At 45.3% G+C, this 20,682-nt stretch overlaps 1 protein-coding gene across 3 annotated transcripts in view; it reads right to left on the bottom strand.

The window, feature by feature from the left end:
- Positions 1–20,682, bottom strand: part of CACNA1H (calcium voltage-gated channel subunit alpha1 H) — a 282,063-nt gene that overhangs the window by 197,602 nt on the left and 63,779 nt on the right. For all 3 annotated transcript variants that reach the window (XM_040356436.1, XM_040356434.1, XM_040356435.1), the window contains exon 5: positions 12,080–12,356. In XM_040356436.1, the coding sequence (XP_040212370.1) occupies positions 12,080–12,356 (277 nt within the window). The remainder of the gene's footprint in view (positions 1–12,079; positions 12,357–20,682) is intronic.

Genomic DNA, 20,682 nt, shown 5'->3' on the forward strand with positions numbered 1-20,682 from the left:
GGTAAGAAGTAAGCACCCCCGGCTTCACAATTTAATGTAAGATTTGTCAGTTCCGATAGCAGAACACCCCCTCCCCCCCGCTTCTCAACTGTTTAATGTGACATGTCACTGTCGGCAGTGCCCCCCCCCCCCCCACTTTAATGTGACATGTCATTTTCGTCAGCCCCCCCCCGCTTCTCAACTTTAATGTGACATGTAATTTTGCTTAGGGCCCCAGGGAGGTCAGGATCGGCACTGGTTAGGACTACAGTACATCTTCCCCAATGTTATGGAGATGAGGAGTGGGGGGAGGTGTTCTGTAGTTTTGTCCTAGGGTGGAAATGCTGTTCCTCTGTAGATATAGTAATAATTTGTTTTTTATATGTTTATAACTTTTTTTGATGGTATACAGTCAGGTCCATAAATATTGGGACATTGACACAATTCTAATCTTTTTGGCTCAATACACCACCACAATGGCTTTGAAATGAAACAAACATGATGTGCTTTAACTGCAGACTGTCAGCTTTAATTTGAGGGTATTTACATCCAAATCAGGTGAACGGTGTAGGAATTACAACAGTTTGTATACTGTATGTGCCTCCCACTTTTTAAGGGACCAAAAGTAATGGGACAATTGGCTGCTCAGCTGTTCCATGGCCAGGTATGTGTTTTTCTCTCATTATCCCATTTTCAAGGTGCAGAAAAAAGGTCCAGAGTTCATTTCAAGTGTGCTATTTGCATTTGGAATCTGTTGCTGTCAACTCTCAATATGAGATCCGAATTAGTTTTTTTAACAAATTTTGACAAATTCTTTAATTCAGAAATATCCGAATTAATGAAAACCCATTTAACAAATTTTTCCAAATATTCGTAACTTAATTTTTTTTTTTTTTTTAAATATTCGTAAATTCAAAAATTCTTAAATTTGAAATTCCGAAAACCTGAAAATTCGAAAATCTGAAATAATAACTTAACTATTACTTACTATTAAATTATAGGTATTGGAATTTCCTTTCAGATTTGGCTGTTAGTGAACGTAAGGCCCCATACTCACGAGCAAACATGTCTGCTGAAACTGGCCCGCAGGCCAGTTTCAGCAGACATGTTTGGTCGTGTGTGGGCGCGAGCGGGCCGAATTCCAGCAAACATTTGCCCGCCGGGCCTTTTCCCAGCGGACAAATATTCCTGGACTTGTTTTAAAACAGTCCGCTGGAATCCTGCCCGCTCGGACATGTACGGTCGTCAGTACAGACCTACCGTACATGTCCAGGCGCCCGCCGTCCCTCGCATGCGTCGAATGACTTCGACGCATGCGTGGAAGCATTTTAAAGGCGGGCCGCCCACGTCGCCGCGTCATTGTCGCGGCGACACCGCGTCATCGACGCGGCGACACCGCGGACACGCCCCGCGTATTGTTTACGCGCGGACTTCTGTACGATGGTGTGTACAACCATCGTACAGAAGCCCTCTGGCAGACATGTATGGTGAAAACGGTCCGACGGACCGCTTTCACCATACATGTTTGGTCGTGAGTACCTGGCCTAAGGAATACAAATGTATCCAAAGTTACGAATTATCCAAAACAACTCATGTCGTATCTAAATGAATGGAACAAATTAATAAAAATAAATAAAAATAATAATAATAATAAAAACTTTTTATTATTAATTTGTTCCGTTCCATTCGTTTAGATACGGCATTCGTTATTTCGAATAATTCGTAACGTCGAATAAATTCGTATTCGTTACTGTACGTTCACTAACAGCCAAATTTGAAAGGAATTTCCAATAGTTAGGTATTATTAGTTAGTTAGTTATTCTTCCGAATTTTCAGATTTTTCTTTCTTATTTTTGGATTAACAAATTTTTCGAATTTACGAATCTTCGAATTTATGAATTTGTGAATTTGCAAATTTACGAACTGCGATCATAACAAATGACCCGAAAAATAAATGATAATAAAAAAAAGAATTAAAACGAAAGCGAACACATTTTTTGGCAGTGCACATGTCTAGTGTAGTTCTCTGCAGTATTAGTGAACTGGTGCCCAATACTGAGCTTCATATCGTATTCCAGATGAGGTCTTACTAATGCTGTGTAGAGTAAAGGAGAGGACATAGGGGGTTGATTTACTAAAGGCAAATAGACTGTCCACTTTGCAAAGTGCATCAGCGTTTAAAAGGGTTGTAAACCCTTGTGTTTTTTCACCTTATTGCATCCTATGAAAAAACACCTTGCAGTGTCTGGCCTCGCAGCAGCCCCCCCCCCCCCCCGGTTTATTTACCCGAGCCTCGAATTTCCGTGGGCGCGATCCCGCCTCGCTCTATCCACGGCTTCTTGGATTTTCATTGGATAGATTGATAGCAGTGCAGCCATTGGCTCCAGCCACTGTAAATCTAACCCAATGACGCGGCCGCCGGGGGGCTGGGCAGAGTCATACACTCTGGGTCTATGGACGCCCAGTGTATGACACAGGAGCGCGCCCGCAAGGTAACCCCCTCGGCAAAGAGCTTCTTTGAGGGGGTTAGCTAATGCGGGGAGGAGCCACGAGAGCCGCCGTGGGACCCCAAAAGAGGAGGATCGGGGCCACCCTGTGCAGAACAGACTGCACAGTGGAGGTAAGTATGACAAAAATGTTTTGAACCTTTAATATCACTTTAATAAAGCAGTCGAAGCTCTGCTATCTTCTATCATATTAATTTTCCTTGCACGTGATTGGATATTCTTTCCAAAGTGAAGCTTTACCTCATTTACTAAGCTCTGGAGCAACTGCTCTTGCAGAGTGCCCAGTCTATTTGCCTTTATTAAATCAACCCCACAGTCTCTCTCTCCCAAGTCTATTCCTCTTTAGATACAAGAGAGAATCGAAGATGCAGGGTTTTTTTTCTGGTACATTTATTCTTCAAAGAGCAGCTCCAGGCAATAAGAAAAATCGGTCAGAGTACTTCTAGTGCTATCCAGGAAATATTTAATTGTGCTATATCTAGGAAATCCACCTAAATTACCTTTAATCCGAGTCTCCAGTAATCAATTACAGGTAGAACGGTCATTTTTTTTTCAGGGCCCCTGAAATAGCCTTAAAGGGGTTGTAAACCCTCATGGTTTTTCACCTTAATGCATTCTGTAGTGCTGCAGCCCCCCCAGCCCCCCCAGCCCCCCTGTTTTACTTACCTGAACCCGGTTTCTTCTCCTCTGGGATGAGCACACCAGCTCTAGATGGTGTCTCGTGTACTGATTGGATAGATTGATAGCAGCGCAGCCATTGACTCCCGCTGCTGTCAATAAAATCCAATGACGCAGGCGCCAGGCGGGCGGTGTTGAGTCCTGCTTCCTGTGTCAATGGACGCAAAATAGGACTCAGGAGCACGCCCGCATGGGTGTCCACCGAAGGAGATCGCTTTTCCGATGTGGGCATTCAATGCGGGGAGGAGCTACCAGCGCCGCTGAGGGTAAGTATGACATGTTTGTTATTTTTTTTTAAAACAAAAAAACGCAAGGGTTTAGTAACCCTGAATTTTAATCTCTTTATATTTTGCCTTCCCTGGTTCCAACGTTCCCCTCTCAACAACATACTAACGACATTAAGGCCTCATGCATACTAGGGGCCAGATCCACAAAGAACTTATGGTGGCGTATCTACTGATACGCCGCGTAAGTTCTACGATGCGCCGTCGTATCTTTGTTTTGTATCCACAAAACAAGATACGCCTGAATGTGGGCTAGACCTGACTGATGTACGTCTTAGTACGCCGTCGGAACTTAGGTGCATATTTACGCTGGCCGCTAGGTGGCGCTTCCGTTGATTTCCGCGTAGAGTATGCAAATTAGCTAGATACACCGAATTCTCAGAACGTACGTCCGTCCGCCCGCCCGGCCCATTTTTTTACGTCGTTTACGTAAGGCTTTTTTCGGCATAACGTTACCCCTGCCTCTATGAGGTGTACGCAATGTTAGGTATGGACGTCGGGACAGCGTCGAATTTTCCGTCGTTTACTTCGTTTGCGTAAATCGTTCGCGAATAGGGCTTTGCGTAAGTTACGTTCACGTCGAAAGCATTGACTATTTGCAACGTGATTTTGCGCATGCGCACTGGTATACGTCCACGGACGGCGCATGCGCCGTTCGTAAAAAAGCGTCAATTACGTGGGGTCATACCAGATTACCATACAACACGCCCACTCCAAGCCTACTTTGAATTACGCAGGCTTACGCCGGCAGATTTACGTTACGCTGGCCCGCATATGGGAGCAAGTTCTTTGTGGATACCCTAGGAGCCACTCTGATTTACGGCGGCGTAGCGCATATGAGATGCGCTACGCCCGCCTAAATATACGCCCGTTTTCGTGGATCTGGCCCTGGGTGTTTTTTCTGCTGTGTTTTTTTTTTTTTTTTCTGCCTCTCTAAGCCCCTGCAGGTTAGCCTGTGTGTCCATCCACACATAGGAGTGTAGTGGCATTTAGGGGCAGAAAAAACCCTACTAAGTGTCATTTCTGTCTGCTCCTTCCTTTCTCTGCTATCAGCATGAGCCACTTCTGACAAGTTTTCCTGACACCGGGAGAAAAATGGTGACAGGGCAAGGATCTCCAGCTGATTGACAGCCTCAGCTCTGTTCCTGTGTGCTGTGTGAAAGGGGGGGGGGGTGTCCCTTCCCTCCAATCAGCTCTCAGACTTCTCCTCACTGAGATCTGCAGAGTGTAACTTCAGCTCTCCGACCGTTTTTTTCTGAACTCTCAGACTATATTATAAATTCAGCAATGTAAATGGATGTATAGAAATCAGACTGCAGATAAACAGGTAGGATTTGTCACTTCAATGGGTAAATTTCTACTGCTTACCTTATTTTAGACCAGTGACGGCTCCATCCAGAGGGGGCTCAGGGGCGCCACCTCCCTAATCTACATGCAGGGCACCAGACGCATGTATTTAAATGTTTGTTTTTTTAAGCTCATGATTAGAGCCTGAGGCTCTAATTGGCTTAAAAAAAGGGTGGGTTTAGGGCGCAGAGCACTGTGCCCTGAGCCCACCCAGTTGTATGACAATAGCAAATGAATATTGGCTATTGTCTTCCTGACTCTCCACCGGGAGAGGAGAAGCGATCATATTGGCCGACCGAGGAGGAAGCTGCCGAGGATGAGGAGGAGACAGGGAAAGCCGCCATTAAGCCGAGGAGGAGGAGACGCTGGTAAAGCCGCCATGAAGCCGAGGAGGAGGAGATGCAGGAAAAACCACTGTGAAGCAGAGGAGGAGGAGACACAGGGGAAGCCGCCGTGAAGCAGAGTAGGAGGAGACGCAGAGGAAGCCGCTGTGAAGCAGAGGAAGAGGAGCCGCAGGTGAAGCCGCTATGAAGCCAAGGAGGAGGAGACGCAGGGGAAGCCTCCTTGAAGCCGAGGAGGAGATGCAGGGGAAGCCGCCGTGAAACAGAGGAGGAGGAGACGCAGGGGAAGCCGCCGTGAAGCCGAGGAGGAGACACAGGGGAAGCTGCCGTGAAGCCGAGAAGGAGACGCAGGGGAGGCCGCCATGAAGCCAAGGAGGAGGAGACCCAGGGGAAGCCGCCATGAAGCCAAGGAGGAGGAGACCCAAGGGAAGCCGCCGTGACGCAGAGGAGGAGCATATGCAGGGAAAGCCGCCATGAAGCCGAGGAGGAGACACAGGGGAAGCCTCTGTGAAGCAAAGGAGGAGAAGACGCAGGGGAAGCCGCCATGAAGCAGAGGAGGAGGAGACGCAGGGGAAGTCTCCGTGAAGGTGAGGAGGAGGAGATGCAGGGGAAGCCGCCATGAAGCCGAGGCCCGAGGATGAGGAGACGCAGGGGAAGCCTCCAGGAAGCCAAGAAAGAGGAGACGCAGGGGAAGCCTCCGTGAAGCCAAGAAGGAGGAGACGCAGGGGAAGCTGCCATGAAGCCAAGAAGGAGGAGACGCAGGGGAAGCCTCCATGCAGCCGAGAAGGAGGAGACGAGGGGGAAGCTTCCGTGATGCCGAGGAGGAGGAGACGCAGGGTGAAGCCACAGAGGAAGAAGTGCTGGCCACCACCTAGATGAGGTAAGCCGGGGCTGGTGGGCTAATGAACGAGCGATTGATAGGGGGGTTTGACTGATTGACTGCCACTGTTTTAGACCCAGTGATTTCATCTGTGTGTGCTTCTCTATGGCTAGTGGGAGGTGCCGGCAGGGTGCTGTACATTACTTCCTGAGAACATCAGTATTCCTATCAAGAGCCCTCAGCAGAGGGAGCCGACTCTTGGGAGGAGTTCTGCAAATATCAAAATGCCTTGTTGGGTGGGTGTTCCTTCCTTGGCAGGTTGAGCTTGCATGTAGACCACCCTAGGTAACACCCATATGTGATGCTGAGCCTCCATGATTGAAATAACTGGGATCCATCTTTTTCATGCTCTCATGTGTGGGGGTTGGCAGGAAGAGGCTCCACCAGGGCGGCGCCATTACCACTGAGCACATAAATCTGTATTGCCTAGTCTGAGATGTAGGGCCACTCCTGAATGAACTAGTCCAGCAGCCGCAGGGATTTAACATGCAAAACCACCAGCATCACCAGAGGAACACTAGAATCTAAAATAGGCGCTCAGCAGGTCGGTGGCCTCCCCGGAGCGTGCTTAAATGCCACATTTTCACGTTTGACTGGAGTTTACCTTTAAGGATAATAGATGCGTCTCAGTTACTAAGAATTTGTACAGCTATAAATTTCATCTGGGAGACCCGCGGCTCGGCGATCAGACGTGTCTCTACATTACAAGCCGCAGTCAATTTCCATGCGGTTTCATCTGCGCTGTCAATCTCTCGCTCGGCACGCGGCATTATCTGCATTTTACACCCAGAGCTATAACATTTCTCTTTATTCACAGATTCCTTTATTAAGAAGGACGGCGGAGGACGCTGCCAGGTAGCACCACGCAGACATACAACACCCTCCGCTAAGTACGTCATCGGAAAATAATAACTGTATCAGAGATAAAAAGACGGATTTACTTTTTTGGGCTAAAAGCGTAGTACCCCCGAATGGTGTCTCCTACACACCAAAATCCCTATTTTTACCTTGAAAACTGTCCATCTTTAACGGCTTCAATACCAGGCATTTTTACCCCCTTCATGTCCAGGCTAATTTTCAGCTTTCCGGTCTGTCACACTTTCAATGACAATTGCACGGTCATGTAACACTGTACCCAAATTATGTTTTTATCATTTTTTTGAGACAGACAGAGCTTTCTTTTGGCACCATTTAATCACTACTGGGTTTTTTATTTTTTGCAAAAAAATAAATAAAAAATTCAAAATTTTTGCAAAAATAAATAAAAAATGGCATGGTTTCTGGTAGAAAATGTTGGAAATAAGTAATTTTTCTCCGACGGCACTGAAGGGCACTAATGAAGTGGCAATGATAAGGAGGCACTAATAGGCAACACTAATGGGCACTGATAGGGAGCACTGATATGCAGCACTCTTGGGCACTGATAGGTGGCACTGATGGTCGGCACAGATGAGCAGGCACTGATGGGGACTGGAAGGCAGCACTCATTGTCATCACTGATGGTCATTGATTGGCATGACTGATGGTCACTGATTGGCATCACTGATGGTCACTGATTGGCAACACTGATGGTCACTGATTGGCATCACTGATGGTCACTGATTGGCAACACTGATGGTCACTGATTGGCAACACTGATGGTCACTGATTGGCAACACTGATGGTCACTGATTGGCAACACTGATGGTAACTGATTGGCAACACTGATGGTCACTGATTGGCAACACTGACGGTCACTGATTGGCAACACTGACGGTCACCAATAAGCATCACTAATGGTCACTGATTGGCATCACTGATGGGCTGCACTGATTATCTGTGCAGGTCTCTGTTGTGAGGAAATACCGCTGATCGGTCACTGATTGGCAACACTGATGGTCACTGATTGGCATCACTGATGGTCACTGATTGGCAACACTGCTGGTCACTGATTGGCAACACTGATAGTCACTGATTGGCAACACTGATGGTCACTGATTGGCAACACTGATGGTCACCGATAGGCATCACTAATGGTCACCGATTGGAATCACTGATGGTCACTGATTGGCATCACTAATGGGCTGCACTGATTATCTGTGCAGGTCTCCCCTGTGAGGAAATACCGCTGATTGGCTCTCCTCTGCTCACACGCTGTTTGTTTTTTTGTTGCGATCACTGTCAGTGGCTATAGCTGCCAGCAGTAATCATTTTGTTCATAATGACGCAATCGCTCAGCAGGAGGGATTCCCCCATCAACACTGACTGTCTGTGCTGATGGGGGAATCAAGCCATTTTCTTTTCTTTCCACCCATGGTGGGGGGAAAGAAAATCAAACCATCTATTGTTTGCGTACGTTTAAAGTACTGTAGATCTAAAGCCAAATTATTGTTTAAAGCCGGCGTCTCCAAACTATATAATGGCTCCGGAAAACGCAAAACGTGGCAAAATCTCGCTGCAATTTTACTGCATTTTGCAGCCAGCGGTCAAAACATTTCTACCCTGAACACGATTCTTTTGTGTTCGAGATAGGGAGGTTGAGCCTCCCCTAACAGCAGAAGTTTCTAAACTCTTGTAAAAGCCTATTAGCTAGATTCAGGTACATTTTCTTAACTTTGTGGCGGCGTAGCCTAAGGCATTTGAGCTACTCCGCCGTAAGTTAGCTAGGCAAGTACATGATTCACAATGTACTTACCTGCTAAGTTACGGCGGCGTAGCCTAAATCGGCGGGCGTAAGGGCGCCTAATTCAAATGTGTGTTAGGGGGGCGTGTTGTATGCTAATTGTGCTTGACCTTACGTTTTTCAAGTTTTCTTATAACTGCGCATGCGCCGGGCGCCTACATTTCCCAGTGTGCATTGCGGCTAAGTACGCCGCACGGGCCTATTGATTTTGACGTGGACGTAAACGACGTAAATCCCGATTCACGGACGACTTACGCAAACGACGTAAAAAATTCGAATTTCGACGCGGGAACGGCGGCCATACTTGACATTACTATTCCAATAGGGCCTAGCTCTAACTTTACGCGGCCTATCTCTTACGTAAACGGCGTAAAAGTACTGCGTCGACCGGGCGTACGTTCGTGAATCGGCGTATCTCCTCATTTACATATTCTACGCCAACCTCAATGGAAGCGCCACCTAGCTGCCATCCAAAATATTGCAATCTAAGATAGGACGGCGCAAGCCGTCGTATCTTAGATATGTTTAAGCGTATCTCTGTTTGAGCATACGCTTAAACATAAGTCGGCGTAGATTCTGAGTTAGGTCGGCTTATCTACTGATAAGCCGGCCTAACTCTTACTGAATCTATCTATATGTGTGCATGGACACACAGGCTTTTATGGAGTTGAGTTCAAGATCGTTGGCAAAAAAACACCAAAAGCTCCTAAACTGAAGTTTAGAAGCTGTAGTGTACATGAACGAGAAAAGGCCAGTTTACTGTCCTAAGTGTCCTTCATACTCTAGGGGGGGCCAGACTGTGTACAGTGGGAGTAAACAAAGCCGATCTTTGGTATTAGGGAGGGAAATAGTTGGTGTCAATGGGAGCAATATTGCCTAAAGGGCCGGATAAAGGGGCAAGCAAAGGACACAGTTTGGAGACCACTGGTTTAAAGTATTGAGTAGGGGATCCCCTGCTTTTGTTGTACAGAAGAATAGAACTTTCCATTGTTGATTTGTGTTCCCATTGGAGACATTTCTCAGAATTTCCTTCCCAAGGTAACTGGAAAGGAAAAATGGGGACAGGAGTCCAATGAGGCCACGGACAGTAAAATCAAGAGCTCTGGCCAAAAAAAAAAAAAAAGAAGAAAGTTTTGGCCGAAGTTTTGCTTTACTAATGAATGCTCTCATCTCTGAAGTGCACTTTATTCTTTGCAAGTTTGGCACTCAGCAGCTGATCGGCATTCCCCAGAAGGAAGAAGAACATGTCCTCTTACCAGTGATTGAGTTATGGCGCTGGGGAGACAGTCACAATGAAGTTACATAATATGATTAGAAGTAATAAAATAAGGCAGCCTGAAGTTGAACGTGAAAGCCAGATATAAAACGTGTTAGTGATGAGCAGAATACGATTAGGTGAAAACCTGAGGGGAATAGAAGTAGGTATGAGGCAAGTGAAGGTATCTGGCCGAGCTGAGACTCAGTAACCCTGAGAATGCTCTACTGATGGAAGATTAGACTATTACAAATAGTTTCACAACTACTCCAAAGGAGAAGGTCGCTCCAACTGCCAAAGAGGTTTTGTAAAAACAAACTTTATTCATCTTTTAAAGGTAATATCCCACTGGACGTAGGCTCCTCCACTGACTCATTTTGCCCTAATGTAGGGTTTAGTTATAACGAAACACGTCAGAGAAGGCGTTTGTGTCTGGTGGGTTGTAGTTGCTCAAAGGGCTCCACCGCAGACCAACATTTGCACTCGTTAGAACCGGCTGTGAGTACCCTGGCCCACTAGGAGGTGTCTTACTAACAAAAAAACACTCACCACTACTGCAAACAGGCCACACAAACCGACAAGGACTTTTTGTAAAAACAAACCTTATTTCGTCTTCAAGAGACAACATCCTACTGGACACTTTCACTGAAAGGTTGTGTTCTAATGTTGAGCTAAGTTAGAAGAGGTGGAATTTTTGTCTGGGTTGTTGTTGCTCAAAGGGCTCCACCGCAGGCCAACACTTGTGCTCATTAGAACCTGCCGCGGGTACCCAGGCCCACCGGGAGGCATCTTATTTCCAAAAACCACTCACCACTACTGCAAAGGAACAGATCACACCAAACACTTTTTGTAAAAACAGACCTTATTCCTCTTCGAGAGACAACATCCTACTGGACACAGGCTCCACCACTAACATTTTTTGCCCTAATGTAGTGCCAAATTAGGACAAAACACGTCAGGGGAGGAGTTTGTGTTTGGTGGGTTATTGTTGCTCAAATGGCTCAATGGACACTTGTGCTTGTTACTTGTCACTCTCAAAAAGCACTTGCCACTACTCCAAACAAATGGGCTGCTTCAACTGCCGAGCACAAACAACATCCCACTGGATACGGGCTCCTCCACTGATGCATTTTGCCGTAATGGGGGACTTTGGGTGCAAAGCGTCAAAAAAAGAGTTTGTGTCTGGTGGGTTGTTATTGCTCAAATGGCTTCACACCAGACTGACACTTATGCTCGTTAAAACCTATAGTAAATTCCCAGGCCCTTAAGGAGGCATCTCACTCCTGAAAAAGCACTCATTGCTATTCCAAATGAATGGGCTACACTAACTGTCAAACACTTTTGTAAACACAAACTTTATTCTTCTAAGATTAAAAACATACTGCCAGATACAGACACCTATTTTGCCACGTTTAACCATAATCTAGGGCCTTAAATTATTATTTCTGCCTGAGACCCTCTATGGTAGCTTTTCCCTCACTTCCTGTTTTGGATAGGTGTCAGACTGAACAGGAAGTGAGAATAAATCTTCCTACTTCCTGTCTTATTCAGACTGGCAGAATAAAAAGAAAGTGAGAAAATCTTACCACTTTCTGTGTGTTTTAATAGACAGAACAGGAACTGAGGGGAAATACCCCCCCCCCCCTCAACAGGAACGCAGGGAGCAATGACAATACATTTCCTAGTAATATGAGGAGAGTTATGGACCACTGTATAGATTAGATTGGGGTCTGTGTTCCCACTTTCTGTCTAGGTGACAGGTGTCAGACAAGTGACAAAGACATTTATTATTTACGAGGACACAGGCAGCATTTAAAATATGAGAGAAGCCAAACCCCTTCCCCGCTATATCCAAAACTGAAAAGAAAGTTTAGGCTGGATTGGGCTGTAATAAAAAGTCAAAGGCCTGCTCACAGTATGAGTTGAGGGCTCCATTTATGCAAAGCCAACCTTTGGTTAAACAAACCAATAATCTTTCAGAACATTTTCTATTAAATATAGTGATGTCCAAACGCACAAGCCATTATTACCAGCATGCTCAGCAGTGAGGTCCTACAGAATCAACCTACCGACCACAAATTCCACTGGTAGCGGACTGAAAAGTGTCCAGATCTCAGCCAACTCATCACACATTATGTTGTCTCACCTGAAAAATGGCTATCCAGGCATAGCCGATGTTATCAAAATTAATGGCCCCTTTGTGTGGATTCAGGTCTCCGGGTTGGCATATGTTGTAGAACTGATTCAGGTCACAGTTGTTCCTGTTCCCGATCTCTGGGAAGTTGAAGTTGGCGCAGTCGATTTTAGGGGGGATGTCCTGACACTTCAGCATGCCGTTGTCGCTGTGCTTCGAGCAGATGAAAGGGTTCTCCTCCGTCTCGTCCACTTGGTAGTAGGGCTTTAGAGAGGTGAGGTTGTAACTGCTGTAGAGAGAGAGTAAAGGGAGAGTAAACCCAGGTACTTACTAGACTACACACTCATGTATAGACACATTGCACACTGCCTCATTAGTAACAGAAAACAAAAAGGCCCTCAAAGAAATTATATGTGTGCTCCTGCTGCATTCTTTGCTGTCTTGAATAGCTGAGCTTGCTAAGAGTCTTTAGCATCTGACACACTTCCAGGTGTATCACCAATGTACCCTACGGAACATTGTGGTTCCATCTGCCAGCCCTTACATCACTATCCTGTAATGATATAGGGGCCAACAGATCGAACCATAGCAGGCAGACGCCCAGATAGAAAAGAAAGTGTGCTGCAAGTTTGAAAATGACTTGCTAAGCCAGTGGTTCTCAACCCCCTAGTGCTGTGACCCCTTGATAAAATTTCCCAAGTTGTGGGGACCCCTAACAGTAAAAATAATTTTCATAGCGTGGGTTGTCAGCACCCAAGGCAAGACAAGTATTTTGCGCCCCTAACCCACAGACATTTAGTGCTACCTGAGTCCTTTTAATGGCAACTATAATCACAGGTAATGTAACTCACTGTGTCTCCGACTTTGTGGTGTCTTGTAGCAGTGACACCTATGCCAAAATCAGGAGATAGGGTCTCCTCCAGCCCCTCCCACTTCACATTTCTTACCAGTCAGCTGACCTCTAGTTTCTGTCCCCCAGCCATGCCGTGAACTGAATGGGCGCCTGCGAAGAGGCTGAGTGGGCGCCTGCGGGCTCCAGGAAAAGCCCAGCTGGCCGGCCACAGGCTCCAGGGATAGCCCTGCTGGGTGGCCGTAAAAAGCCTGGGAGAGCAATGTGAGCTTCAGGAACAGCCCAGGATTCGGGGACCCCTGGCAAATCATCATGCGACCCCCGAGGGGGTCCCGCCCCCCCGGGTTGAGAACCACTGTGCTAAGCTATTGCTAGACTTGCCAGGCTTCACAAGTTTGTTGCACAATTGCAGATAGTCCACATTGCATGACTCATTTTTCTTTGCAAGTGTAGTGATGTGATCATTTCTTTGCCCATTCACCAAGTATATACTCTTGTTATGCAGTGTTTGTTTGCCCTTTTCCAATATGGTTGCAAGGATGAGGTCATCAAGAAGAGCAGAGGATGGCAAGGGGTTTTGTGGGTAAGTGGGTGGAGAGACAAACATGTGAAGAGGGAGAACAATGAATTCCTGCTAAGAGAACACAGGCTGTGTAAGTGCTGCTGCTGCAGATTCATTTCACTGAGACATACATAGAGACTGTTAACGGAACACTAAAGGCAAGATTTTTTTGGGAGTAAAATAACAAACATGTTATACTTGCCTCCACTGTGCAGCTCGTTTTGCACAGAGTGGCCCCGATCCATGTCTTCTGGGGTCCCTCGGCGGCTGTCTTTGCTCCTCCTCGCAAAAGCTTTCCACCTTCCTGCGAGCTCCCTCGCATGGTGGAAAGCTTTTGCGAGCGCGCTCCCGTGATACAGTGGCGGCCATAGCCGCTGACTGTATCACTCGGCGCCCCGGCGCACCGCGTCATTGAATGTGATTGACAGCAGCGCTAGCCAATGGCTGCGCTGCTATCAATCCGTCCAACCTAGCCAATCAACGGGCAGGCTGGGAACCGAACAGGATGACGAGGACGCGCCCGGGACTTTCGAGGGGTGAGGTAAGTAAAACGAGGGGGGGGGGGCGGTGCTTGCAAGCTTGCAAATATTTACTACAATGGTCTGTCCTATACAGTCTTTTCACAATTCAAGTACTATATTAAGTGTGTAAATATTTTCTGTGTGTTTTGTCGCATGGTCCTGGAAATGCCAAGTGTGATTGGATGCTAAATCCCGTACAACAATAGGGTAAAGCTGGGTACACACTATGAGAAATTCAGTACGAGGCACGATCGTTCAATTTTCATATAATGTGTACACAACTTTCAACATCAAATTCAGACTTTCCAAACAAAAATTTCCAAAGGAACAAACTACAATTTTTTTTTCCGTACAAGAGCAGAATGAACGACTTTCGTTTAATGTGTACTATTTTCGTACTTGAATAATCAGATGTGAAAGACTGCTCAAATCAGAAACAAAGAAGAAAAAAACAAAGTTTATTTTATGAGAATTTTCGTATATTATTTCCATCCTCAGTTCCGACTTGCTCTGAAACATCGAGAAAATCCGGACGATCGTTCGCCGGATTTTCTTATAGTGTATACTCACCCTAATATACTGTATATAATATAGTAATGATATTAGAAAAAAGCAAAAAAAAAAAAAAAAAAGCATAGAAAAATGTTAATCCCTTTAGCCGTTTTTTTTTTCTCGCTCCAAATGTTGTTAATAACAATTCCACGCTGGGTATGCAGTCAATTAAAAAGAAGCGCTGTTTCCATTGTGTGTAAAACAATGCCACATGTGCTTCAGTCATTGCTGGAAGTGAAGGAAGGTCACCCTGCCCCCCATTCCAGAGAATTGAAGCAAGACTTATTAATAAGATAAAATGCATTTTATTACATTTTGCAAAAAGGGAATTGTCATAAAAAAAAAAAAACAATTTCAGAGAGCGAATGAAAGCAATCAATCCTTAAACTGCTAATGCTTGCCAGGAAACACTTCAGCTTAAGGCTCCATTCACACCTAGGCGTTTTTACGCCCGACGCTATTGCAGCCTGCAATACGCTGGAGGGGTGATTTAACATTGTCGGCTATGGAGATGGTTCACATACGTACGCCTGAAGCTCAAAACAAGTCCCGGACCCTTTTTTTCAGGCGGCTTTCGGCGTTCGGCATAGCCGACAATGTTAAATCACCCCTCCGGCGTATTGTAGGCTAAAAAACGATGCGTTTTGTCGCGGCAAATCGCAAATCGACATGGTTAAGAATAAACCCAAATACAGCCACAGAGAAATTGTCAAATCGAGTTCCCTCTCTTGCTCGTAATGAAATAGACTCTGAACAATGGGATGTGTAGTAAGAATGAGGCAGTGTGCAATGCTCTTTAAAAAAAAAAAAAAAAATGGAAGGGAGGGGGAAAAGGCACGATCCCTCCAACTGACATCAAAGATAAGGGGATCATTTCTCTGACACTAACAATAGGGCACAGTTCCTCCCACTGATATCATTCATGGGGAACAATTCATCCAACTGATACCACTGATGGGACACTATTCCTCTCACTGACACCACTAATGGGGAACTATTCATCCCACTGACACCACTGATGGGACACTATTCCTCTCACTGACACCACTGATGGGACACTATTCCTCTCACTGACACCACTGATGGGACACTATTCCTCTCACTGACACCACTGATGGGACACTGTTCCTCCCACTGACACCAAATATGGGGAACTATTCCTTTCACTGATACTACTGATGGGGAACAATTCATCCAACCGACACCATGGGGAACTATTCATCCCACTGAGACCAATGATGGGACACTATTCCTCTCACTGACACCACTGATGGGAAACTTTTCATCCCACTGACACCACTGATGGGACACTGTTTCTCCCACTGACACCAAAGATGGGGAACTATTCCTTTCACTGATACCACTGATGGGGAACTATTCATCCCACTGACACCACTGATGGGGAACTATTCATCCCACTGACACCACTGATGGGGAACTATTCATCCCACTGACACCACTGATGGTGAACTATTCATCCCACTGACACCACTGATGGGGAACTATTCATCCCACTGACACCAAAGATGCGGAACTACAGTATTCCTTTCACTGATACCACTGATGGGGAACTATTCATCCCACTGACACCACTGTTGGGGAACTATTTATCCCACTGACACCAAAGATGGGGAACTATTCCTCTGACTGACACCACTAATGGGGAACTATTCATCCCACTGATACCAACAATTGGACACCAAACTGATACCAACAGGGAGCCCTATTCCTTCCACTAATACCAATGACAAGGCACTATTCCACATCCTACTGACCACAAGTGTTATCTAATGTGTTTACTCTCACTGACCACCAAGGCATTGTTTGATCTCATAGCAAACAGTTGCATACAATATAGGTCACCACATACATATGACTCTGGGCCAAAATGCTAACATATATTGCAACAAGTGATTTTTAAATAACCCTAATTTACCTAAATTAACCTTTATGATCCAAAGATGGCCTATTGAATGTCAATACAACATAAAAGATGGAAAAGACAGCTCCATGCATGTCGCAGATCCGGTTCTCTCCAAATGCACTGCAGCCTGATTCCAGAGGTCACCAGATTATCAGTACAGGGGGTGTAGATGGTTTTCCATATATGCATTGTAGGGCTTAATATTTAATTTTGACTAAAGCTTGATTGTTTTAAATTTAATTTAATTGAAATTTAATTACATTTTGCCTAACTAATTTAATTAATACATTTTGAACTAAACTTTCAATTTCAACTAAAGTGTCTTAATGGTAGGTTTTGAACAAGTACATAAACAGTAGTACTTCTCAACAGCCCCATTTTGGAAGTTAAGTCAAAATTCTTCATAATTTGAAAAAAAAAAAATGGGATGCAGATGAAGCATCCAGGGCCAACCATTCACATGTGATCATGGCATGAGCAATTACATGCGAGTTGGTGAGAGTAGCTGCGAGAGCTATCAGCCTCCCATTGCTTTCACTGGGGCTACCTCTTGCAGCCAATCCCAGGAACCCCCGCTGGGGTTCTTCCATATAATTATAGGCTGGGTGTATTTCCTGAATGCGCGACAAGCCGCATAGGAACACGTGTTTTGGTGCGCATTTAAAAAGTGTGCTGCAAACATTCAAAGGGCCAGATTCACAGTAATCTGCGGCGGCGTAACGTATCCCCTTTACGTTACGCCGCCGCAAGTTTTCAGCGCAAGTGCCTGATTCACCAAGCACTTGCGTGTAAACTTACGGCGGTGTAACGTAAAGCCGTCCGGCGCAAGCCCGCCTAATTCAAATGGGGCGTGTACCATTTAAATTAGGCGCATGCTCCGTTAGGAAATTTCCCGAAGTGCGGTGCCCCGACGTATTGTTTGAACGGCGACGTGCGTTACGTCGTTTCGTATTCCCGGACTTCTTACGCAAAAAAAAAAAAAATTTAAATTCGACACGGGAACGACGGCCATACTTTAACATGGCTGTTCTAAAGATAAGCCATGAAAAAGCAGGCCTAACTTTGCCACGGGAAAAAACGACTAGCGACGACGTAAGAGATTGCGATGAACGCGCGTATCTTCGTGGATCGCCGTAATCAGCTAATTTGCATCCCCGACGCTGGAAAACGACGCAAACTCCACCCAGCGGCCGCCGGAAAATTACACCTAGGATCCGAAGGCGTACGAAGCCGTACGCCTGTCAGATCTTAGCCAAAAGCTATTGTATCTTTTTTGTGAATTACAAATAAAGATACGACGCAGCAAATTTGAAAATACGCCGGAGTATTAGTAGATACTCCGGCGTATTTCCTCTGTGAATCTGGCCCCAAGTGCTCGCGGTGCCATTAGATGTTAGCAGATGTGTGTTTTATTGTGCAACAATCAAAAATAATTCAGGAGCTTCTTTGGAGCATCTGTCGCACACATGGTAGCCCTTTCCCTACGCACGATGTGCAGACATGCATGAAAAATGCACAAAAAACACGAGCGGGAACGCACGTTTCCACTATATGAAGTGTGTGTTGGTCCGGCATTCATACATCCCCAGTGCAGCGCAGGACACGCTTTCAGCGGGATGCCGTCACTTTATGTAAAACCGACTTCAAGGTGAATCAGATAATGGCACTGAACACATAAATAAGTATTTCAGACAGAAGAATTTTCTCTTTAGACTTATGTGTGCCAAATAGGCTTTCTTCCATCCCAATCCATCAGAGATGTTCCCATTAAATATACGATATCCTGATCCTCTGGCAGAACGCGGGAAGAGGTGAAGTTACTTTACAGAGGTGTGCCCTAATAAGGCAAAAACACTCTCATTTTTCTTTGGAAAACAGACTGTAAAGGACACTCAGTTTGGAAGGAAAACCGATTTTAGTTTTTTTAGTTTTTTTAAAGACGAGATGGATCGGAGCCCGGGGAATACTAAAGAGAAGAGGACAGATACTATTCTGGGCCACCCAAGGTGCTCTATGGCCCTGTTTAACCCTGTGCAGTATGGAACTGCTTTGGCATATGTGGAATATTTTACTGCCTAGTACAAACTATTGTAAACTATTGGAGAAGATGATAAGGGATTATATCCAAGAATTTGTTGATGATAATAGTATTTTTAGTAGTAATCAGCATTGATTTATGAAAGATCGTTCTTGCCAGACCGACCTATTAACATTCTATGAGGAAGTGAGCTGTAATCTGGTTAGAGAAGAAGATAGTGTATGTACATGAATAGAAATTGGTTAAAGAAGTGCATCCAAAGGGTAGTGATAAAACACATACAGTGGAACCTCGGTTTAAGAGTAACGTGGTTAACAAGCATTTTGATTTGCGAGCAACATTTTTTTTTTAAATTCTGACTCGGTTTGCGAGTGTTGTCTTGCAAGACGAGCAGAATTCAATTTAATAGGGCCTGCAGTACTGCATTTGGCCTCAGGTGCGGGGGCGCCGAAGCGGAGCAGAGTCGAACAGCGACGATCGCAGCCGTTCGGCAATGCTCGGAAATACTCAGTTTTCGAGCCTTTCCGACCTTTGCCGAGGTCAGCCGACCTGTCCTCTGGCCTTTCCGGCCATTTCCGAAGCTCTCCGACACCCCCCACCTCTGGCCGCATGCGGTATTGCATCTCATTGAAGTCAATGCGGAACAATTTATTTTCCTTTCCATTGACTTCAAAGGGGAAACTTGCTTTGATATGCAATTTCTTTGGATTACAAGTATTCTCCTAGAACGGATTATACTCGTAATTTGAGGTTCAACTGTATCTTCTGAATGGTCTGGAGTTGTAAGCGGGGTGCCCCAAGGCTCTCTCCTAGAAGTTAAATTGTGATAATAGGGGGCTCTAAGTGAATACCACTCAAATTGTTAATAATACATTTTAGGACCCGACCATATAACATGGAATGACAATGTGAATCAAAATATAGTGAGACAAAATAAGCAGAGGAAAAAACAAAAAACATCAGAATGAAAATATCTTAATGAAAAGTCCATATATCTTCAGTGAAAACCTTGATAAATAAAACCATAAAAGTCCTTCACCACTTGACAAGAAATCCAAATCACACCCAATGTGCTCAAATGAAAAACCTGCTCTCCAGATATCCATAACCTCTTTAATTAAAAATAAGGTCTGAAAACTCTAGATGGAAAATGCTGGAATAGATAGACTGAGGAAATTTGAATCTTCTAGGCCAGGGGTCTCCAAACTGCGGCCCGTGGGCCAGATGCGGCCCTTCAGTTGCCTTCATACGGCCCTTGGGGCACTATTCATCCCACCAATATGAGACACCATTCTGTCCTCTAACACCAACAATGGGGCATAATTCTTGCCACTGATATCAACAATGGGGTCCTATTTCTCCCATAGACACCAACAATGGTGCACTATTCCTCCCCCTAATACCAAAGGTAGGGCACTGTTTACTCCCACTAATGCCAGAAAAAAAAAAAAATTCCCGCTGGTCACAGTCCGGCCCCCCTAAAATCTGAAGGACAGTAAACTGGCCCTTTGTTTAGAAAGTTTAGAGATCCCTGTTCTAGGCTATAGTCTCCTCTCCTCCTCGATGCCCAGGATAAAAGACAAAGGGAAAGCCAATAGCGTAATATTGCCTTTATTAAAAAGGTGAAAGACTACAAAAAAATGGCTTGGCTGCTTATATTTGTTTGTGCCTTGTCCCGGCACTGAGAATATCCTGCAAGATTTCTGGTGGGAGCAGCGCACCGCTGAGCTAATGCGTTCCGCTCCCCTTCAAACCGGAAGCTCGGACCCGGAAGTGATGTGGCCGGAAGGCGCCTCGACGTACGTTTCGTAATTGCTACGTCATCAGAACACTCCTAGAAGACCTTGGTCAATTATAGTAGTTGCTAGTTGGGCAACTACATGGCAAATTAGGTTAAATATGGGAAAGTGTAAAGTAATGCACTTATGAGCTAAAAACATGAATGCAAGTTACACATTAGGGGGATGGAGGATCGAGGATGGAAAAGGACCTGGGTTTCCTAATTGATCACATACTCAGCAATAACATGCATTGCCAAGCTGCAGCAAGCAAGGCCAGTAGTCTGTTAGCATTTATTAAAAAAAGGTATTTACTCCAGAAATAAAACTATAATTCTAACACTCTACAAAACTGTAGTTGGGCCACATGGTGAGTATGCCGTCCAGTTC

Source organism: Rana temporaria, chromosome 6 (genome assembly GCF_905171775.1).
Source record: "Rana temporaria chromosome 6, aRanTem1.1, whole genome shotgun sequence".
NCBI classification, from domain to species: domain Eukaryota; kingdom Metazoa; phylum Chordata; class Amphibia; order Anura; family Ranidae; genus Rana; species Rana temporaria.